This window comes from Psammomys obesus, unplaced genomic scaffold (assembly GCF_907164565.1).
Source record: "Psammomys obesus unplaced genomic scaffold, mPsaObe1.curated_primary_1811, whole genome shotgun sequence".
NCBI classification, from domain to species: Eukaryota; Metazoa; Chordata; class Mammalia; order Rodentia; family Muridae; genus Psammomys; species Psammomys obesus.
In genome coordinates, this window is record NW_026592096.1 from 1 (window position 1) to 22,309 (window position 22,309).

Consider the following 22,309-nt stretch of genomic DNA (forward strand, 5'->3'; position numbering starts at 1 on the left):
GTGCAGGCAGGAGCCAGCTACTGAGGAGGCAAATTCAGATTGCTGCAACCCAAGAGGGTTTACTGTCCCCTAAATTTGCTCACTGCTATAGCATCCTTTATTTCCTGTAGAGATACTAAGAGTGTTGAGATAGGTGTGAGTTAGACTGTGATCCACAGGACAAGACCTGAGTGCTGGGACCAGGGGCAGAAACTTTAGACAGACAGCAGGCATGGTTTTGTTGTTTGTTGGGCTCAGGGATCCTCGCCCTTCTAACACACATTGAGACTCCATTTTGTTTCATGCTCTTGTAGGATTTCTTGCAGTCAGCTGTTGGTCTTAACACTACTTGAACACAGAGAAGAGGGGAGAGTCCTGCCACATCAGTGAAGGTTGGTATGGGAGAGGGTTCACTTTTAAGTGGGGGTAGTAGAGGTTACCCTTGAGTGACTATTGTGGGATTTAGGGATTCCTCCCTCCCCCATTCAAAGCATGTGTGCTTTCTCCTCCACAATGTACCTGTTTTCCAGCAGACAAAAGGAACATTAGAGTTTTCTCATGGCTGAGCTGTGCCACTCAGCATCATGCTCTCGTGTCTCTGTGTAAGTTTCCACAGGAGGCAACAGAGCTGTGTAAGCCTCATTGCCCCGTTCTCTTTTCTTCTAGATCACCTGCAGTGGCTGCTTGGTGGTGCTGGGGTTGCTGCTGACCGCTGCAATCAACTGGTCTGCCCCCACCTAGGACCTGTCCATCTTCCTCCAGCTTGGTTTTTGCCTCTTCTGCACTGTATCTGTGTTATTGACTGAGACTGCTTGAGTAAGAGTCTCATTGGAGCTGGATTGGTGACTTACCTTTGCTTCTCACTGTATCTCTTGGCTCATCAAAAGATCATAGTGTGAAGATACAATATTGTGATAGATCTGTTGTTGTGACTAAGGCTTTGGTAGGCATTCTTAATTGAGCTTCTCTCTAGTTTTTACCATGACTGGGACAGAAGTTCAGACTGGTTCTCAGGCTAAGCCTGATAATAAGCCTCAGGAAAAGGTTGTGGGTGGGTCAGAAGGAGAAAATGAGGTTCCGTTGGTGGTCAGACCCAAAGTCAGGCCCCAGGCTACAGCAACAAGTGGTGCCAGGCCCAAAACTGAAAGTAAATCTTCCTCTAGGGCAAGGCCTAAAACTGAAATCCAGGCAGTGTCTGGAACAAGACCTAAAACTGGAGCCCAGGCAATGACTGGAGCCAGGCCTAGATCTGAGGCCCAGGCAATGACTGGAGCCAGGCCTAGATCTGAAGCCCAGATAATGACTGGTGCCAGGCCCAAAACTGATGCCAGGGCAATAGGTGGTGCTCGCCCCAAGACTGAGGCCAAGCCAATCCCAGGGGCAAGGCCTAAGGGTGATGCCCAGGCTTGGGCCCAGAGTGAGTTTGGGGCTGAGGCAATGTTACATGCTGAGGGAGCACCCTTCTCTAATGCTGTCACATGGCCACTGGTCAATGCTGAGTTTACATCAATTACTAAATCTAAGAGTCTATCTATGGATAGAAAACTGGTCAATATGGACAGAGAAACCTTTCCTGGCACCCAGGATCAGAATGGAATCCATCCTTGGTTTGGACCAGGAGAGGAGGCTAATATGGGTTCTTGGTGTTATCCCAGGCCCAGAGCTAGGGAGGAGACCTGTAATGAGTCTGGATTTTGGTCAGCTGATGAAACCTCTACAATGTCTTCTTACTGGACTGGAGAGGAGCCTGGTATCAGATCCTGGCCCAGGGAAGAGGTGAATACTAGATCCAGGCACAGGGCTAAACATCAGACTAATGTCAGGGCCAGGCCCAGATCCAAACAAGAACCCTATATTGATTCTTGGTCTGGGTCTGAGGATGAGGCGGGCAACCCATTCTGCTTTTGGGCTGGAGAAAATACTAATGACTTGCTTAGACCCAGAGGCAGGGAGGAGGCTAATGTCAGACCCAATACCAGGACAAAGAGGGAGGACTATTTTGAATCTGAAGATGAAGATGAGTTCTATAAAGAGTCCTGGTTTTTGCCTGCGGAAAAAGCTAATAGATTCAGGCGCAGAGACAAGGAAGAGTCTAATAACTCCTTGGAAAAGAGGAACCAAAAATATGTTAAAAATGGTGACAGAGTCCAACAAGAGTCCAGGTTTGAGGAGGAAGTGATTATTGGGTCCTGGTTCTGGGCAGAACAAGAGACCAGTTTGGAGGCTGGAGCTTCAGCAATCTGTGAATCTGAACCAGGGGCTGAAGAGGGAGCCATTGGCGGATCGTTGTTCTGGACTGAAGAAAAGTCCAGTTTGGGAGCTGTGGCCAGAGATGAGGTCAATCCTGAGTCTGAAGAAGAGGCCATATTTGGGTCTTGGTTTTGGGATAGAGATGAGGCATGTTTTGACCCAAATCCCACTCCTGTGTACAGGGTTAAGAGCAGGTTCAGAGATCTAGCTGAGGAGGAGCTTAATGAAGCATCTAGGCCCAAATCCTGGGATGAGGTTACTATTGAATTCAAACCTGCTCCTTCCAGTGGGCTTGGCTTCCCTTCCACACGACCCTTTATAATTTCTGAAGAACCTTCTGAAAATGCTGAGGCAAAAGCCAAGAATGTGGAACTTGGTGCAGAAGGGGAAGAGCAGGATTCTGTGCCTCGGCCTGATCTTCCTGAACCTGAGTTCCCATTTCAGTATGATCCCTCTTACCGGTCAGTCCGGGAAATTCGAGAGCATCTTAAGGCCAGGGAATGTGCACAGCCTGAGAATTGGTCTTGCACCTGTATCCAGTGTGAGCTTAAAATTGGTTCCGCAGAGTTTGAGGAACTTCTTTTACTGATGGAAAGAATTCGCGATCCATTTATCCATGAAATATCTAAAATTGTAATGGGCATGAGAACTGCTTCTCAGTTTACCCGAGATTTCATTCGAGATTCTGGTGTTGTCTCACTTATTGAAACCCTGATGAATTATCCTTCCTCCAGAGTTAGGACCAACTTTTTGGAAAACATGGTCCACATGGCTCCACCTTATCCAAATCTAAACATGATTGAGACATTTATTTGTCAAGTGTGTGAGGAAACCCTTTCCCATAGTGTGGATTCCCTTGAGCAGCTAACTGGAATAAGGATGCTTAGACACCTCACCATAACTACTGACTATCACACACTTATTGCCAATTATATGTCCGGGTTTCTCACCTTATTAACCACAGGCAATGCAAGAACAAAGTTTCATGTTCTAAAAATGTTGTTGAACTTGTCTGACAATCCTATGGTGGCAAAAAAACTATTCAGTGCCAAAGCTCTCTCAATATTTGTGGGCCTCTTTAACATAGAGGAGACAAATGATAACATTCAGATTGTTATTAAGATGTTTCAGAATATCAGCAGTATTGTAAAAAGTGGAGCAATGTCTTTAATTGATGATGATTTCAGTCTTGAGCCGCTTGTTTCTGCATTCCATGAATTTGAAGAGCTAGCTAAACGGCTGCAAATCCAAATAGATAATCAAAATGATCCTGAAGAAGGACAATAAAGTTGTGTGATTAACCACCTGCCACTTATCAGCCTTATGTTCCCAAAGAGCCCTAAATAGTGCTTTCGTGTGCACAGTCTGGTTCTGTGTTTATATTTTTAATGCTAATGTGAACTTGTCAAACTCTTGTGGTGAGCTGAATCATTTGTGGATGCCAAAATGAATATCAGAACTGAAAACACATTTGTTGATATTTGTTTTACTGTCCAGATTGTGATACTTTTTAGTGTTGAGCTCCCAGTGAACCAAGTCATACGAGTAAGCTATCCTGCTATTTGCTGTTTAAACATGTGGTTCTCTACTTGAGTCTGTGTTTTCAATAAAGTTCGGTGTTAAAATGGCATAAATGGCCCTTCTTCACTTTAAAAAGCAGGTGCAGATACATTATGCACATTTGAAAATACAACAGCCTTGCCAGGCCACAGAGGAGGACAGGGCAGCCAGTCCTGGAGATACCTGATAAACAAGGGTCAAATGGAAGCAGAGGAGGACCTCCCCTATCAGTGGACTTGGAAAGGAGCAGGGAGGAGATGAGGGAAGGAGGGTGGGATTGGGAGGGAATGAGGGAGGGTGCTACAGCTGGGATACAAAGTAAATAACCTGTGATTAATATAAAAAATAAAAATTAATAAAAAAAATAGATGGTTAGTATTAGAACAAACACATGCTTACTAGAAAATCCCATTTTAGGAAGGGGGATTATTGTGAGGTTTTGTACTCAAGAAAGGTTTCAGAGAAGGGAATGTAGATAAAGCAGTCACTGAACAGTAAGCATTCTTGTAAATGAACCCTGATGTGAAGAAAGGTGTGTAGTAGGAAGATATGTCCCAATAGCATGAATGACATGGTTGAAATAAGTGAGAGAAGCTTAGAAAGGGATACAGCTACAAAATTGGGATAAGTTAAGTTTTCAGGAACTGAGTAACACAAACTGCAGCTAGTAAATAAAAGTGTAGATTTTGTTTTTTAAAAAAGGTGAGTGAAAAATACTCTAATTCTATGATTCTCAACATGTGGGTCACAACCCCATCAGCAAACATCTATATCCAAATATATTTACATTATAACTCATAACCGTAGCAAAATTTCACTTGAAGTAGCAATGAGATAATTTTGCAGTTGGGTCTCACCACAACATAAGGTACTAGATTTCTATCTGGCGCTTTCTCAGACAATTAGGAATAGTGCTTCCTCAAGACCCAGCTATACCACTGCTAGGTATATACCCAAACTTTGCTCAAGTACACAAAAGGGATACTTGCTCAACCATGTTTATAGCAGCTTTATTTGTAATAGCCAGAGCCTGGAAACAACACAGATGTCCATCAACGGAGGAATGGGTACAGAAATTGTGGTATTTTTACACAATGGAATACTACTCAGCAATCAAAAAGGAGGAAATCATGAAATTTGCAGGCAAATGGTGGGATCTAGGAAAGATCATTCTGAGTGAAATATCCCAGAAGGAGAAAGACAAACATGGTATATACTCATTTATATAGACCTATAAGATATGATAAACATAATGAAATCTAAAAAGATAATCAAGAGAGCAGACATGGGTAAGATGATCAATCCTCGTTTAGAAAGACAGATGGGATGTGCATGGAACATATGACAGGAGTCTACTGAGCACATCTCAAGGACTCTAACTAGCAGTGTTTTCAAAGCAAACACTCATGACCAAACCTTCGGCAGAGTACAGGGAATCATAAGAAAGAAGGGGAGTTAGTCTGATGGGGAAAGGATAGGAGCTCCACAAGGACCAAATATACCTGGGCACAGGGTCTTTTCTGAGACTGACATTCAACCAAGGACCATGTATGGATATAACCTAGAACCTCTGCTCAGATGTAGCCTCTGGTAGCTCAGTAACCAATTGGTTTCCCATAGTGAGGGGAACAAGGACTATTTCTAACAGGAACTCAATGACTGGCTCTTTGACCTCCCCACCCCGCAAGGGAGGAGCAGTCCTGTTAGGACACAGAGGAGGGCTTTGCATCTAGTCCTGAAGATACCTGATAAAACAGGATCAGATGAATGGGGAGGAGGTCCCCCTATCAGTGGACTTGGCAAGGGGCACGGTGGAGAGGAGGGAGGGAGGGTGGGATTGGGAGGGAATGAGGGAGCGGGATACAGCTGGGATACAGAGTTAATAAAATGTAAGATAAGATAAGAAAAAAATAAAATTAAAAAAAGAAAAAAAAATAATAAAACTCTTAGAAGAATCACAAATCAAAAAAAAAAAAAAAACATTAAGAAGGTTGAGAACTACTGTGTCTAATTTAATAGGCCCAGAAGTAATATTTCTTGTATGATGATAGTCCAAAGAAAGTATTAAGGGAACATTGTACAACCATTATGTGTAACTATATATGGATTGATTTATTAGCATGAAACATTAGTAATTTTTTTCTTGGGTTTTTGGAGGTAGGGTTTCTGTAAAGCCCTGGCTGTCCTGGAACTTGCTCTGTAGACCAGGCTGGCCTCTAACTATCCACCTTCCTCTGCCTCCAAAGTGCTGGGATTAAAGGTGTGAGCCACCACCACCTCGAAATATTAGTAGATTTATATATGTAAAACTAAAAAGAATTTGGCATCAAATTTGAAAATTAAATCTTACTTTAAATTTTGTGCATGAATAAAATGGGTGCATCTCATTGTGGTGAAGGAGTTTTATATAGCCCTGATCTAGATTGAAATATGCAATGTTAAATTAGAGAAAAGCATTGAATAAACAAAAAAATTAGCAAAACACACAAAAGTTAGTATGTTTCCATCTAGTGACTCTGGTTGTAGGTGGGCCTGTGTGGGAGCTAAGTTTGTATAAACAACTAACCTACAGTGTTAAAAAAAACGTTTAGAGATAAAGTGATTTAGCAAAGTTATAAATGAACGAGACTTCAGAACCAGGCTTACTAAATTTGTATAAGGCTGTTGGTACAAAAAAAAATGAAATTTCTCGTGTAATTATTACACTGAAACAATTATAACACTTCCTTTTTAGGTGGCAACACAGTTCTGGAACTAGACAGTGGTGATGGTTCCAACAACCTTGTGAATGTACTTATGTCACTGAATTGTTTACTTTAAATTGATTAAAATGTTAAGTTTTACGTTCTATGTATTTTGCCACAACAAAAAAGCCACAGACTACAGTCAAACTTCATAGAGGAGTATTTCACAAGTCAGGAATGAAGTTGATTTGGAGACAGATTACAAACTGTTGGAAATATACAATGTTTCATTATTTTTAGATAGGAGAAAACTTATGTTCTTTGATCTGAGAATGCTATATATTTTCAAACAGTTAAAATTGTGACTTGTGTTAATTGATATGAGCATAGTGAAAGAATTTTACCAACACAATGAACAACTGCTAATATCAAGAAGCAGTGAAAGAAGATGTGTGTATTTCACATATACAAGATAAAGATAAAAACAAGATACCAAACTTTGTACATACAGTGAATTAAATGATAGAATAATATTACAGAATTATATAAAAAAACCTATCACCATCTTACATGCAACACTTTGAAATATTTAATATTATCCATACTGTTGGACAAATCTTTTTTCTATATCTAGTGAGTGATATCTACAAGTTAATATCAGCTGCAGCAAGAATCAAAAGTAGTTCAATCAATAGAATGTGGAGTCCTAAGGTATACTAAAATAATATCTAGTAGCCTGTGTTGATTTTGCCCAAAGACTGTGTAATGTACCTGGCAGTACAGGATTTTCCTACTTTGTTTTATCATATAAAATTTAGAAATAGGGCAAAGTGGCAATTTAGTCTCTCTTTACAAACCACAAACCTTACATAGGGATAATTCTTATGGTAGTAACTATAATTTAGATGTTTGTTTTATTGACATATTTTGAGATTTTCTGTGTGTTTTCATATGTTTGAATATTGTATAAATTAGTGCTAAAGAATCAATTTATGACTCAACTCCCAAGGGAACCTTCCTTCCTTCCTTCCTTCCTTCCTTCCTTCCTTCCTTCCTTCCTTCCTTCCTTCCTTCCTTCCTTCCTCCTTTCCTCCTTTCTCTTTCTTTCTTTCTTTCTTTCTTTCCTCTCTCCCTCCTTCCCTCCCTACCTCTCTCTCGCTCTCTCTCCCTCCTTCCTTCCTTTCTCTAGGCCAAGCATTTTTAGAGAGCACCACCCAGGCTTCAGGTGGAAGTTTTGACTGTTAACCCAGCCAGCCTTCCTGCTCTGTCTTCAGGGTAAAGAGGAAACATACAATATAGAATAACCCCACTAAAATTTGTACATCTAAACAAACTAAGCAAAAGAGAGGACCCTAACTAAAATGTTCAATCCCCATCCTGAAAGGCAAAGAGGATGGACATCAGAAGAAAAAGAAAATAGGAAACAACCTCGGAACCTGCTACAGAGGGCCTCTGAAAGCCAGAAGAAAACAGGAAACAACCTTGAAACCTGCCACAGAGTGCCTCTGAAAGCTTCTGCAGTATAGACTGTCAAAGCAGATGCTGAGCCTGATGGTCAACTGATGGGCAGAGTGAATGGAATTTTATGTAAGAAGTGGGAAATAGTAAGAGCTGGAGGGGACGGGAACTCCACAAGGAGAGCAACAGAACAAGATAATTTGAACACAGGGACCTTCCCAGAGACTCATACTCCAACCAAGGACTATTCGTGGAGATGACCTGGAACCCCTGCACAGGTGTAGCCCATGGAAGTTCAGTGTCCAAGTGGGTTACATAGTAATGGGAAGAGGGACTGCCTCTGACATAATCTGATTGGCCTGCTCGTTGATCACTTCCCCCTGAGGGGGGAGCAGCCTTATCAGGCCACAGTAGAGGACAATGCAGCCACTTTTGAGGAGAACTGATAGACTAAGATCAGAAAGAAGAGGAGAACCTCCCCTATCAGTGGACTTGGGGAGTGGCATGCATGCAGAAAGGGGAAGGAGGGTGGGGTCGGGAGGGGCAGAGCGAGGGGCTTATGGGGGGATACAAAATGAATAAAGTGTAATTAATAAAAAAAAAAACTAAAAAAAAAAAAAAAAGAGGTTCGAATTCTTCTTGTATAGAACTCAACACCAGAGGAAGAATATTCTATCCCTGATGTTTCAGAGCTACTACAGATACTCTGGTAGTCATACTGGTCTGATGCAGAGTTGTATGATGAGGCTTTTCCTTGGGCAGGCAAAGAGGTGTGTCTACTGTCATGGAGAAGGAAAGAAAGACATATACCTTACAATTGGGATAGATAGAACAGGGGGCAGTAGGTTAAGGTAGCTGAGCTGGTGTCCATGCTGTGTTAGCCTGAAAACCAGTTTTTTAATGTGTCCAGAATGACAGCATTAATTGGTGACAGAAGTAATTCCTCTGCCAATTAAAAGTATGTTTGCTAGGTCAGGAGCTCAAGAAGCTGGTACTAGTCATCCTATGGGTGGCCTCCTACGGAGAAATGGCAGTTGTTTTTGAAGTGCATAGTAACTGGGAAATGGCATCCTTTGGATTGGTGGTTCAGACTAGATGATGGTACTTGAAATGCCTCCAACCCTCCCACTCCTTCCTGTCTTCTGAACACCTCATTCTATCCCTAGACACCCAGTCCATGCTGTGATTCAATCCCTTCTTCCTTCCATCCCTCCTTCTCTCCCTTGCTCTTCCCCCCATGTGTATGTGTGTGTAGGCGAGGAGTGATGACCTTACAGGTAAAATTGTCTTTAGAAAACCACAGGGTAAAATAGTGCATACCAGTGGTTATACTGTTACTCTGCTTCCCATGATGTGGTCTTTTCTAGATCTCTGCTTTCTGTTTGATTTCCTTAATGGCAACATCCAGCCACTGGCTATGTCTCAGATCAGCTAAAAATTGTGGAGAGGAAAAGAGTGAACATGATATCTGTCTTTTCCTCCAGGGTTCCAACTGGCCAGGGATAGAATAGAGAAGTTAATGTCACCCAGCAAAATCTAGAGGCAATGACAGACATAGACTGAAAGGGAGATAATTCAGGTGTTTACTGTTTTTCACATAGAATTTCTCATTGGAATTCTCCAATCTTTTTTTTCCTTGTATTTTTTAAATATATTTTTATTTATCACAATTTATTCATTTTGTATCCTAGCTGTAGCTCTACCTTCGTCCCCTCCCAATCCTGATCTCCCTCCCTCCCTCATCTCTTCCCATGCCCATTCCCCAGTCCTCCTGATAGTGGAGGACCTCCTCCCCTTCCATCTGACCCTAGCCTATCAGGTCTCATCAGGACTGTCTTTCATTGTCTTCCTCTGTGGCCTGTTCCGGCTGCTCCCCCCTCAGCAGGAAGTGATCAAAGAGCCAGTCACTTAGTTCATGTCAGAGACAGACTCTGCTCCCCTTATTAGGGAACCCATTTGGACACTGAGCTGCCACAGGCTACCTCTGTTCCGGGGGTACAGCCAGGTTGTCTCCATGAATGGTCCTTGGTTGGAGCATCAGTCTCAGAAAAGACCCTTAGACCCAGATTTTTTGAATCTGTTGCTCTCCTTGTGGAGCTCCTGTCCTCTCCAGGTCTTTCTATCTCCCCTTTCTTTCATAAGATTCCCTGCACTCTGCCCAAAGTTTGGTTATGAGTCTCAGCATCTGCTTTAATACCCTGCTGGATAGAGTCTTTCAGAGGCCTTCTGTGGTAGACTCCTGTTCTGTTCCCTGTTTTCTCCCTCTTCTGATGTCCATCCTATTTTTGTTTCTGAATGAAGATTGAGCATGTCACCTTAGCTTAGCGTAGCTTCTTTAGGTGTACAGATTTACTAGAATCTCCAGTCTTAACCCCGGAAAGGATTCCTGGATCTCAGTCCCAGGTAGCATGTTCTTCCTTTTTAGAAATACATGTTGCTGCCCCTTGTGAGACTCCCTTTCCCTCTACCCTGCATCTGAGAAACTTGTATTTTGGGTTACTGTAGAGATTAATTCATAGAGAACCTCACAGGTTTTATTCTGCACAGTATTTTCTATCATCCTTGTATTTTGCTTATTGTCCACTTCTTAGAATGTGTTTCTTTGTTTGCATCCTAGATAGCAGCCACTTAGTGTATTCTTGTCTTTTCTGAGTAGCCCCTATCCTCTGAGTACCAAGTAAATGAAAACAATTCACATGACAATAGATGTTGGTGCACTTAAAAAAAAAAAAAGATTTTTTTCTAGTTCTCTGGAAACACTATTTATATGGCCTACAGTTTAATTTCAGTACAAAAACTGACCTGGTAAAGGCTCCATAGTTTAAGGGCTCAGTGTCACAAGATTGACTCCATTGTCAGAAGACAATCACAGTAGTGAATGTTTGGGTTACTAACAATTCTCCCTGACTTGGCTATTAATCACAAGTTTCCACAACCATTTTCATGTTCAGAAATTTGTTAAAAATACTCAAAGAAACAATGAAAACCTTTTACTGTTACTAGTTTATAATAAAAGATTATAAAGTTTGTGAGTCACAAGGCAGATGAGGTGGTACTTGAGACAGTGTCTAGACGTGCACACTATGTAGGAGGTGGTGACCCCAAGGAGTTGCAGTGCCCTGATTGGGAACTTTCCAATTGCTATTAATTGACATCAGTATAGAAGTTTAGTTATATAAACTTTATTAATTAAATAACTGACCACTGGTGATTAACTCAAACTCCAATTTCCATCACTGTCCCAGGAAACTGGGGTACGTAGTTCTGATTTCCAGCTCTCTAAGCATGTCTTGTTTTTATTGTTTTTTGTTTTGTTTTGTTTTGTTTTTCTGGTGACCAGCTTTATCTTTTCTCCATTTATTTTATTATTATTATCATTATTATTATTATTATTATTATTATTATTATTATTACTATTATTATTTACAATTTATTCACTTTGTATCCTGGCTGTAGCCCCCTCTCTCATCTTCCAGACCCAACCTTCCTACCTCTATACCCCTTCCATAGTCCACTGATAGGGGAGATTTTCCATCTATGTCAGTGTGTTCTTTTTAAAGAAGACTTCAAGCATGGGGTGGCATAATAAAGACTGTATTTGATCTCCATACCTGGTGCTTGACACAGAGCTTAAACGGCCTTAAAATTTCTCGATATGTAAGAGTAATAAGATATCTTTGTTGTGCTGTAGGAGGTGGACAGTTACCAGAAGGAAAGAGCCTGTGATTAGAAGTTAAGAATTGTGGGCTAGATCAAGGTCCAAGGAGGAAATTGGGACTAATTATTGAGTTCAATCTCAATCATAGTCAATAATGCTCAGATAGTGAATCCCTCACAATATATTTAACTTAAGAGTGTTAAGGAGTTTGTTTATTGTACTTGATATACAAGTATAAGAATCTGAGTTTAGATTCCTAGCACCTATGTGAAAAGCAGGGCATGATGGCACACACTTGAAAACCAAAGACTGAGATGCTGAAACCAGGAAGTCAAGACAGAAGGAACCCCAAGGCTTTCTGGCCAATTGGTGAGTTGCAGGTTTAGTGAGATACCTTGTCTCTATAAATAAGGTGGAGAGCAATAGAAGACTTCCCATGTTGGCCTCTTGTCAAGCATACTTGTAAATGTATACATGTATACATGCATACCATAACCCCTATATATGAATACTAAAAATAAATGAAAAATTCTTATTTACAAGGCTGAGTTGAGGTCCCTGGTTCATAATCATACTGTTATATAGGAAAGGGAGTAAAACCCTGACTCAGTGGAGTGAGCAAAGCAGTTATGGTTAAGACCCTTTCCCACCTTATCCTGTGTGAATTATTCCAGTAAATTATGAGACCAAATTTTGAAACCCCTACATTTATAACTTGACAATCAGAAGTATAGAGGAATCTGAGAATTATGACTGGCATCTCATATAGTGATGGTGCTCATTTTGGTGACTGTGATCTTCAATATGTGGGGTCTTATTCCAACTCTAAATGATTGATTCTGAAGAATTGATATAAGAACAATTGTGTAGTTGTCTACAGTTTTAGAAGGCACCTCCTGATTAATATATGTAAAGCCAACATCTGATCCTACACATCTTAGATTAAGTAACAGTGGAAGAAGGGCCTATCTGTGCAGTATGCATAGCAATGCATTATGTGACTTCATGACATTCACTTGTAATTTAGGTAATTTCTAAAGTTATAAATCTCTGATTTTATCAGCCTGAAAATCTTGTTTTCGGTAATGTATTGATATTTGTGGAACTTAAAATTTTAGCCTGGCAGGGTATGTCTAGGTTCCAAAGCTACTGCTGAACAATATTTAACCTATTCATGCTTGTGAAAATTTCAGTCACGTGACAGATACGTATATGCATATATGTGCATGTGTTAATAAGGAAAAGTAATAGTCATGACTTGATCATTCCTTAGATATTTGGAGAAGGCAGGATAATCCCCAAGTTTTTTTCTTAAGATATGATTAGAATAGAAATCTAATCATTCATAGAGACTTCCTGTTTCTTTTTGGATAAATATTATAGGCTGTTTCATGTAATATCCTGACCAGTTTAGATACTACCTGATACAAAATGTTATCGTCGATGGATATTTGTCATCTTTCCAGTTATGAATGAAAGAAGTATGTCTCCTTTAAGCACAAGAGAAATGTAATTGCCCACCAGTCTTTGAGCCTGCATCAATTTCAAAAGAACAGTCTTTGTGAGATCTCATTTCTCTCAAGGTTTGCAAGGTTGTTGGCCTTTCTTAAAGCTCAAGCTTTCTGTTTCCAAATTTTAATATTGTCTTCCAAGTAAAAGACAGGACTAGAAAGAAAATACTTAAGAAAATGTTCATCTGTCAGTCCATCACCTTACTCCAGCTCCTGCTTCACTCTTCATGCATTCAACCCATATGCATCTACTTACTGCTTTCCAACTATACTATGCACCTTAAAACTTTGTGCCTTTCCCATGCCGTTGCCATAGTCTGCAGTGTTCTTACATTTTCCTGTGTATATTCATTATTTAGGCTCAGCTCAAATAGCATTGCCAATTTGAAGTTTTCCTGTACTTTCATCTCCATCTCTGCTCTTTGTGGACCAAGCTGGACTCAAACCCACAAAGACTGGCCTGCTGCTACCTACTTAGTGCTGGGTCTAAAAGCATGTACCGCCTGGTGTCGAGTCTCTTGCCCTAAGATATACTTTTAAACATTTTTTTATTTAAAACAATTTTAACTTTAAATATGTTTTGATCATATTCTTTCTCTTCCCCTAAGTCCTTCCAGATGCTCTCTCTGTCCCCACCAACCAACTTTTCTTTCTCAGAAAACAAACTAAAACCTAATACAACAGCCCACCAAAACCAAGAAAACAAAATAAAACATTTCCCCCAGAAAAACAAAACCTCACCAAACTGTAAATAAATAAAAGCACATGCAAAAAACTGTGGAGTCCCTTGTATGTTTTTCAAACTCCTGAACATGAGACCTACCCTGGAATGGTTGATATACCCAATGCCACTCTATTGGTGACAACAAATTTTCCCTCTCCCAGAAGGTATAAATGACAGTTCAGTTGTTAGCATTTTCCCTAGCAGCATTCATTCATTCATTCCTTTCTTTATTCATTTTTTAAATTATAACAAAATAAAATATAAGGTAAAACAAATATTATAACAATGAACTTGGTCAGAACAAACCAACAAAAGGAAAAGAGCCAAGAGAAGCACAAGAATCTGAGGCCTATTCATTTACACACTCAGGAACCCCATAAAACCCTGAACTGGAAGCCATAATATCTAAGCAGAGGACCTGATGCATACCCATGCAGGTCCCGAGCTTGATGCTTCAGTCTCTCTGAGTTTATATGAGTTTTATTAATGTTGATTCAGAGGGCCTTGTTCTTCTGGTGTCCCCCATGTGCTCTGGCTCTTCTTACACTCTTCCTGCCTTCTCTTCTGTGGGATTCCGTGATTTCTGAAGGGAGAAGTTTGATGGAGACACCCATTTTAAAGCTGTGTGATCCAAGGTCTCTCTCTTTGCTTACTGTTTGCCTGTGGATCTCTATATTTGTTCCCATCAGCTTCTCTGATGATGGCTGAGCAAGACACTGAAATATGCATATAGCAAAATATCATGAAGAGTCATTTTATCTATATATTTTCTTGTTTTAGACTAGTATTTGGTTTTGCCTTCTGTTTTTGGGCTTTCTAGTCTCTGCTTCTTGGTCACTCAAGCAGTGTCAGATATGGGTTCCATCAGGTGGAATGGGCCATAAGTCAGCTTAGACATTGGCTGTGAGATATTCCACAAACCTTGTGCCACCACTGCCCTAATCTATCTTGCAGGCAGATCAAAGAGTTTCTGACTGGCATGGTATTTTATGTTTCTCTTTTGATAGTGTGCAGAGTACATTCCTGTACCAAAGACACTGGAAGACAGGGGTGAAGGCTCTATGTAGGCACCAACTTGACATCTCATGTTCATCATAGATGTTGTCTTCAGCAATGGGGCCTTGCTTTCAGTTTGTGGAGAGCAAAATATAGTCTTGTCATTAGCTTGGGATGTTTGGGGATTCCTGTGAGGTTGTGCTGGTTAACAATTCAGTTATATGTATCCGAATCCTAGTACTGGAAGCTTCGTTTGATAACGAGAAGTGGCCAGTTAGGAGGACTCTGTCTCCCCCATTATCTGGCAATTTCATTTAGTTCATCTTCACACATGCATATGCACACACACATTTATATCATACACACACACATATATGAAATTTATTGTATTATATTTTTATACTACCCCTCAAATGTTCTCTGACTTTATATTTCTCCTTGTATTCCCTCCCAAAAACCCCTCTACCCTCTATGTCCCCACTTGATCCTTCCATTCCAGCCCTTAATTCCATCCATATCTATCCTGTTTCTCTTGCTTAAAGAGATCTATCTGATTTTTCTATACCTAACTTCTGTGGTTTTATGGCTAAATATTCTTGAAACGGCCCGCCATATCAACTAAGCAGGGTACACAAAGACTGAAGCTGCAACCACAGGGCCTGCATGGGTCTGCACCAGGTCCTTGGCATACATGTTATGACTGTTAGCTTGCTGTTTCTATGGAACTCCTAACAGTGGGAACAGGCATGCCTTTGACACTTTGCTCTTGGAATCCTTTTCCTCCTATTGAGTTGCCTTGTCCAGCCTCTCTATATAAGGGCTTTCATCTTGTTTTATTGTATCTTATTTTGTTGTGTTTGACTGTTGTCTCTTAGAGGCCTGATCTTTTCTGAAGAGGAAAGAAAAGGAGAATGGATCTGGGGGAGGAGGGAGGTGAGGCATAGCTGGGAGGAATGGGAAACTGTGGTCAGAATGTATTGTATAGAGAAAAATCAATTTTTTAAAAAAAGACTCTTCATATGAATGAAATCATATAGTATTTCTGTGCCTTGCTTATTTCTCTTAACATAATGAACACCAGGTTCTTTTTTATTTTTATTAATTACAGTTTATTCACTTTGTATCTCCCTGTACCTCCCTTCCTCCTCCCTTCCTGATCCTACCCTCCCTCGTCCCTACCCGTGTCCCTCTCCCAGTTCACTGAAAAGGGAGGTCCTCTTCCCCTTCCCACTGATCCTAGTCTATCAGGTCTCATCAGGAGTGGCTGCATTGTCTTCCTCTGTGGCCTGGTAAGATTGCTCCCTCCTTAGGTGTTGATGATCAAAGAGCAGGCCAATCAGTTCATGTCAGAGACATTCCCTGTCTCCATTACTATGGAAGCCACTTGGATACTGAACTGCCATAGGCTATCTCTGTGCAGGGATTCCAGGGAATCTCCATGAGTAGTCCTTGCCTGGAGTATCAGTTTTAGAAAAGACCCCTGTGCCCAGACTTTTTAGATCTGTTGCTGTCCTTGTGCAGCTCCTGAACTCTCCAAGTCTTACTATCTCCCACTTCTTTCATAAGATTCCCTGCACTCTGCCCAAATTTTGGCTGAGTCTCAGCATCTGCCTCCATACCCTGCAGGGAGAGCTTTTCAGAGGCCCTCTGTGGTAAGCTCCTGTCCTGTTCCCTGTTTTTTCCCTCTTCTGATGACCATCCTCTTTCCTTTCTGCATGGGGACTGAGCATCTTAGCCAGAGTCCTCCTTCCTGATTAGCTTCCTTAGGTGTACAGATTTTAGTATGTTTATCCTATATTTTATGTCTAGTATCCACTTATGAGTGAGTATATACCTTGCGTGTCTTTCTGTTTCTGGGTTACCTCACTCAGGATGATCTTTTCCAGTTCCCACCATTTACCTGCAAATTTGATTTTCTTGTTTTTTTTTTTTTTTTTTATCGCTGAGTAATATTCCATTGTGTAAATGTACTACAATTTCTGTATCCATTCCTCAACTGAGGGGCATCTGGGACACCAGGTTCTTATAAGGTATTGTAATGGAATTTTATTTTTTTATCACTGAATAGTATTTCTTTCTATATATATGATAGTTTCCTTATCCATTTATCTGTTAATAAACAGTTACCTTGATTTGTTGTATTGACTGCTGTAAATAATACTGCTAAATAAATAATTAAATTATGGACTGAAATGTATACCAGTAGCAGGTCTGTTGGATCACATGGTATTTTCCTTTAAAATATTTTGAAGAACCTCTATATTGTTCTCTTTAATATCTGTACTAATTTACCATCCAACTAAAAGTATACAATGATACCTGTTTCACATAATTAGCAACACTATCTTTTTATTTTGATAATAGCCATTATGGCTACAATCATGATGGGCTAGTTGATTTTTATCAGCTTGGCACAAACCTAGACGTAATTGGGGAAAGGAATGTCAGTTGAGAAAAGACCTCCTTTAGGTTGCCTGTATGCAAGCTCTTGAATCATTGTCTTGGTTAGTGACTGATGTGGTCTTTAATCTATTTTGTTTTGTATATGGCAAGAAATGAGGGTCTTGTTTCATTTTCCTGAATCTAGATATCCGATTTTCCAACACACAAATTGAAAAGATTATCATTTTTAAAAAGAAATTTAATTACATTTTTCTCATTTCACATGTTGGTGTATGGGTGTGTGTGTGTGTGTATCTTTGAGAGATGTGTATGTGGAGGTCAAAGGACAACTTTCAGGAATCAGGCCTCTCTTTATATCAAGTGGGTCCTGGGAATGGCTGGCCTTGGCAACAAGTGCTTTTGCCTGCTGAGCCATTTTACCAACCCTTATATTCTTTCTGGATTGTGTGTGCTCTTAGTAGAGCCTTTGTAAAAACTTAGTTGACTGTAGATGCATAGATTTCATTCTAGGATTTTAAATCCATTCAATGCGTCTGTTTTGATGCCACCATAGGTTTATAGTCTGTTTTTCACCCAGGTAGTGAGAAGTCTTTGGCTTTCTTTGTTTTTTTTTTTTTTCCTTTTTTTTGTATGTGTGTGCACATGTGCATGTGTGTGTGCAATTTGGCTTCATCTATTGTTTTTAAAATAAATTTATTTTATATATTTTAATTAAAATGTTATTATAGCACTTGCTTTGTCTCTTCTTTGTTCCCTTCAGCTGCTTACAAGTTCCCTTTCTCCAACTCTTTCCATATGTCCATGATTTCAAATTTATAACCTCTTCTTCACTGATTTCTTATTATTATTACTATTGTTGTTGTTGTTGTTAGTGTCTGTGTGTGTGTGTGCGCGCACATGCACACGTGCACAAATACGTAAATACATCTTGTTGGGTTTGTTTTTGTTCATTGTTCTTATGTTATTTCAGGGCTGACCACTTTTTATTGGACAATTAGTGGGCTCACCCCTGGGAGAGGCTAAATCTCCTATTTTCAGCAGTCATCAGGTGTCTGTAGTTCCTTGCCCCAGGATATTACCTCATAAATTTTCCCCCCTTTCTGCCTGAGCATCTCTATTGATATTGCCATTCTTCAGATGATGTATCCATTTCTGTGAGACACTTCCTGATATTCTGGTTTTAAAATTTGTTTCCATCCCCCTCTTCCATAATGTTTCCAGAACCATAGATGAAGGCCCTGTGATGTAGATATACATTTGGGTGGGAGTCCCCAGGATTGGTTGATCTCTGCATTGTGTCCAGTTGTGTTCTCTGTGATGGTCTCCATTTGCTATAAAGAGAAGCCTCACTAATGAGAACTGCACTTACTTGGTTTCTATGGTTTCTCCATGTTATATACTCACATCTGGAGATTTGGAGCTAGGAACTGCAGATGAGAGTGAACAAATAACATTTGTTTTTCTAGGTCTGAATTACTTCACTCAATATAATCTTTTCTAGGTCCATTTATCCACAAGTTTCATTTTCTTTATAGGTACATTGTGTTCTATTGTGTGCACTTTATTATTTATTCATCTACTGACATACATTTAAGTATGAATTGCTTGAATTTCCTAGTCATTGTGAATAGGGTGGCAATGAACATGAACAGTTATCTGTGGAGCAGGATTTTGAGTCTTTTGAACATATGCTTAGGCGTGATATAGCTTGCTCATTGGTAGATTTGTAGGTTTTTTGAGAATTCTCCATACTGATTTCCAGAGTGGCTGCACAAATATGCATTCCCACCAACAATAAATGTGAATTCCTCTTTTCAAACAATCTTGCCAACATTGGTTGTCATTTATTTTGTTTATCTTAGCCATTCTGTTGGAGTATACTCTGGTGTTTTGTATTTATTGATACCTTTCTTCCCAAGATCTTACTGTTTATAAGCAAACTGTCATGTACCCCAAGTATTGCTGTTTAAACTTGCTGTTGTAGTAAAATTAAAAAAAATGGCTGTCGGGCTATATTACATTTATTATTAGCCCTATGATTATCACAGTGGTATTATCTAACCTGCTATCACAAATAATAAGACACAGACACCTGTTAGATTTATAATTGCCTTATTCACCTTGGGCCTGGTAGATATTTCACTTACACTGTCTAAATATCCTCACCACCCATCTCCCAGCCCCCATCCAATGCCATCCGCCTTAATCATACCCATCTATCTGGTCTACCTTCCATCCATTAGCTCATGGTATTTGCTTGTGTTCTTCATCTGGGCCTTTTCACACCATTATTGGAGTCCTCCTCATGGCTCATTTGGTTTTTTTTTTCTCCACACTAACACATTGTGACCTCCTTCTTCTTCCTCTCTTCCCATCCGTCCGTCTGTCTCCCATCATTCTCCTGATTGTTCTGTCCTCAAAAGCCCTGCAAACCTTAGCCACGCTATTCTGCCCTGCCCAGGTATAGGCTGTTCAATCAACCAACCATATGTGTGTTAGGTAAGTTTACAAAACAAAGATAGGTGTAACCAGATCTTAATGGCCAGTAACATGCTTCAGACCAATCTTCAACAACTTGCCTAAGAAATTATTCCTGATTGGTTGATTAAAAGGCCTGCACCTGGGCAGAGTGGAAGGAGGTAGGTGTGGCTAAGGTTTCGAGGCTTTGGAGACAGAAGAATCACTAGAAGGAGAAAGGTGGGAGGAGAGGAGGAAGAAGGAAGCCGAAATGGGTTAGCATGGAAAAGGAACCATGTGGGCTGGGAGGAAGGACTCTGAAAATGGTGTGGAAAAGAGCAATACAGATGAAGGATAAACAAGTATTTATGGAATTATAGATGAGCAAGGTAGGAATGGTTAAGGCAGATGGCATGGGATGGGCTGGAAGATATGAGATAGATTAGGTGAAATATCTGCCCAGCCCAAGGTGCTATAAGGCTAAAATCTAACAGGTGTCTGTGTTTTATTAATTGTGATAGTGGGTTAGATAACCATCGTATTTATTATAGAACAAATAGTAAATATATTTTGCCAACACCGTTTTGATTGGGATAAAATAAAATATCAAAGTTGTTTTAATTTGCATTTTATTAATTCCTAAAGATGATGAAGAATTTTAGAGGTTACTTCATAGCCATTGTTTTTTGTTTATTCCATTAAGACCTCTCTGTTTATACTCCTAGCCATTTTTTTTTAATTGTGCAATTTGTTTCCTTAACTTTTTGTATTTTTTAAAATATATATTCTGGGTATTAATCCTTGGTCAGATGTATACCTGGAAAGGATTATTTCCCATTCTGTGGATGTCTTCTTCACTCTGTTGATTGTTTCATTAGCTGTACAGAAGCTTTATAGTTTTGTGAGTTTCTCACTTGCCAATTGTTGGCAAATGGAGTCCTATTTAGAAAGTCCTTTCTTAATATATTTCTAACTAAAATCTTGTCTGTACTGCCTGCATTTTATTCTAGCACTTTTAGCATTTCAGGTTTTGGATTGAGATCTTTGATTCACTTGGGTGTAATTTTTTATGCAGGATGACAGACATGGTTCTAATTTAATTCTTTAGCATGTGGCCATCCCATTTTACCAGCACCATTTGTTGAAAATGGTGTCTTTTCTCTAGCGTATTTTATTGCCTCTTTGTCAAATGATAACTGTAGTTATAGTACTCATGTTGGGGTCTTCTGTTTTGTTCCATTGCTCTACAAATCCCATTTTGTACCTGTATCATATTGTATTTATTATTACACCTCTATAATAGATCTTGAAGTCTGGAATGCCAATCTTTTCCAGTACTGTTCTTTTTGTTTAAGATTGTTTTGGCTACCTGGGGTCTTTGTGGGTCAATATAAATTTTAGGATAGTTTTTCTATTTCTATGAAGAATGAGATAGGGATTATTACCAGGATTGCATTGATTTTGTAAATGACCTTTGTTAGAATGGACATTTTTATGTTTTCTCCCCTCTCTGTGTTCTACCCTCCTGCTGGTTTTCTTTCCTTTCCCAGTCTCACTTCCACTTTATATCATATATAAAAATGGCCTTATCCAACACTTGGTCACCATTTATAGGCTGAAGTCTATATTTCAACTGCAATTCTTGCTGGCCATTTGATGTAGGGAGCTGACTCCAGTTTGCCATTTGAGTTAAGGGAACATACCCTGTTCAGCTGAACTGTGGTACACCATTTGATATTAGGGGTTTTGGCAATATTCACTGTCATTAGAGGTTTGATAACCCCCATTTGAGGCATGAATATGCCTCTGCCCCAGATAATCTTATGAGGTCACAAGGTCTGCCAAGAATCTGACCCAGAACCAGTCTTCACCCACTGCTTCTTTATTTATATAATACCAAAGATCAGTGTAGCAACCTATGGCTGGTCCCTTACCATCCATGCCTCCCCTTTCTGTATCCTATTATTTTTATATTCCTCAAACATTACAAGCTTTCCTAGTTTACGTTCTCTGGGACTCACCCTCCTAAGAGATGAGATACACTATTGGTGTACTATATATTACATATTTATTACATATATATCACTTCACACTATTGTTGCACTATTTGTGTCCCTTTACCTTCCTAAAAAAGTAAGACTTAATAAAAAACTGTTTTATAGTTAACTGATTCTCAGTACTCATGGTGCATTTACTATTGGTTAGTGAATTTAGTTGCAAACAATACTCAAGTCATAGTGGGAATCTGAGGACACAACCTGGTTCTCTGAATAACAGTCTAAAAAGAAAAAACATCACCTCAACCCTATTACAACCTGGTCTCTTCTGAACATTGCAGACACTTCCATTAAGGTAGGAAGTGACCTGAATTTAAGCAACAATAACAGAAACTTAACCAGTGATCTAATCTTGGAGTTGGAAGGTCCCAGTGTAATACCCCAAGACAGCTTGTCTCCTCCAAAAAATAACTTATACTATAGTAATGGTGCTAGTGAGAATGATCTAAACAAAATTTAAAACACATAATTCAAAAAGCCAATAAGTATGTTCAAACAACCCAAAGAAGACATAGACAAATAGAGAGATGAGAAGATACAATAAATTCAGGATAGGCATATAAATTTCAGTA

The 22,309-nt window shown here is 39.7% G+C and overlaps 1 protein-coding gene across 1 annotated transcript; it reads left to right on the plus strand.

The window, feature by feature from the left end:
* Positions 1-293: 293 nt before the first annotated feature.
* Positions 294-3,857, plus strand: Gprasp2 (G protein-coupled receptor associated sorting protein 2; the record flags this gene model as incomplete). Its single annotated transcript, XM_055612501.1, is given in 2 exon segments — positions 294-371; positions 646-3,857. A coding segment is annotated over 1 exon segment (2,556 nt). The 3' UTR covers positions 3,517-3,857.
* Between the last annotated feature and the right edge of the window lie 18,452 nt (positions 3,858-22,309).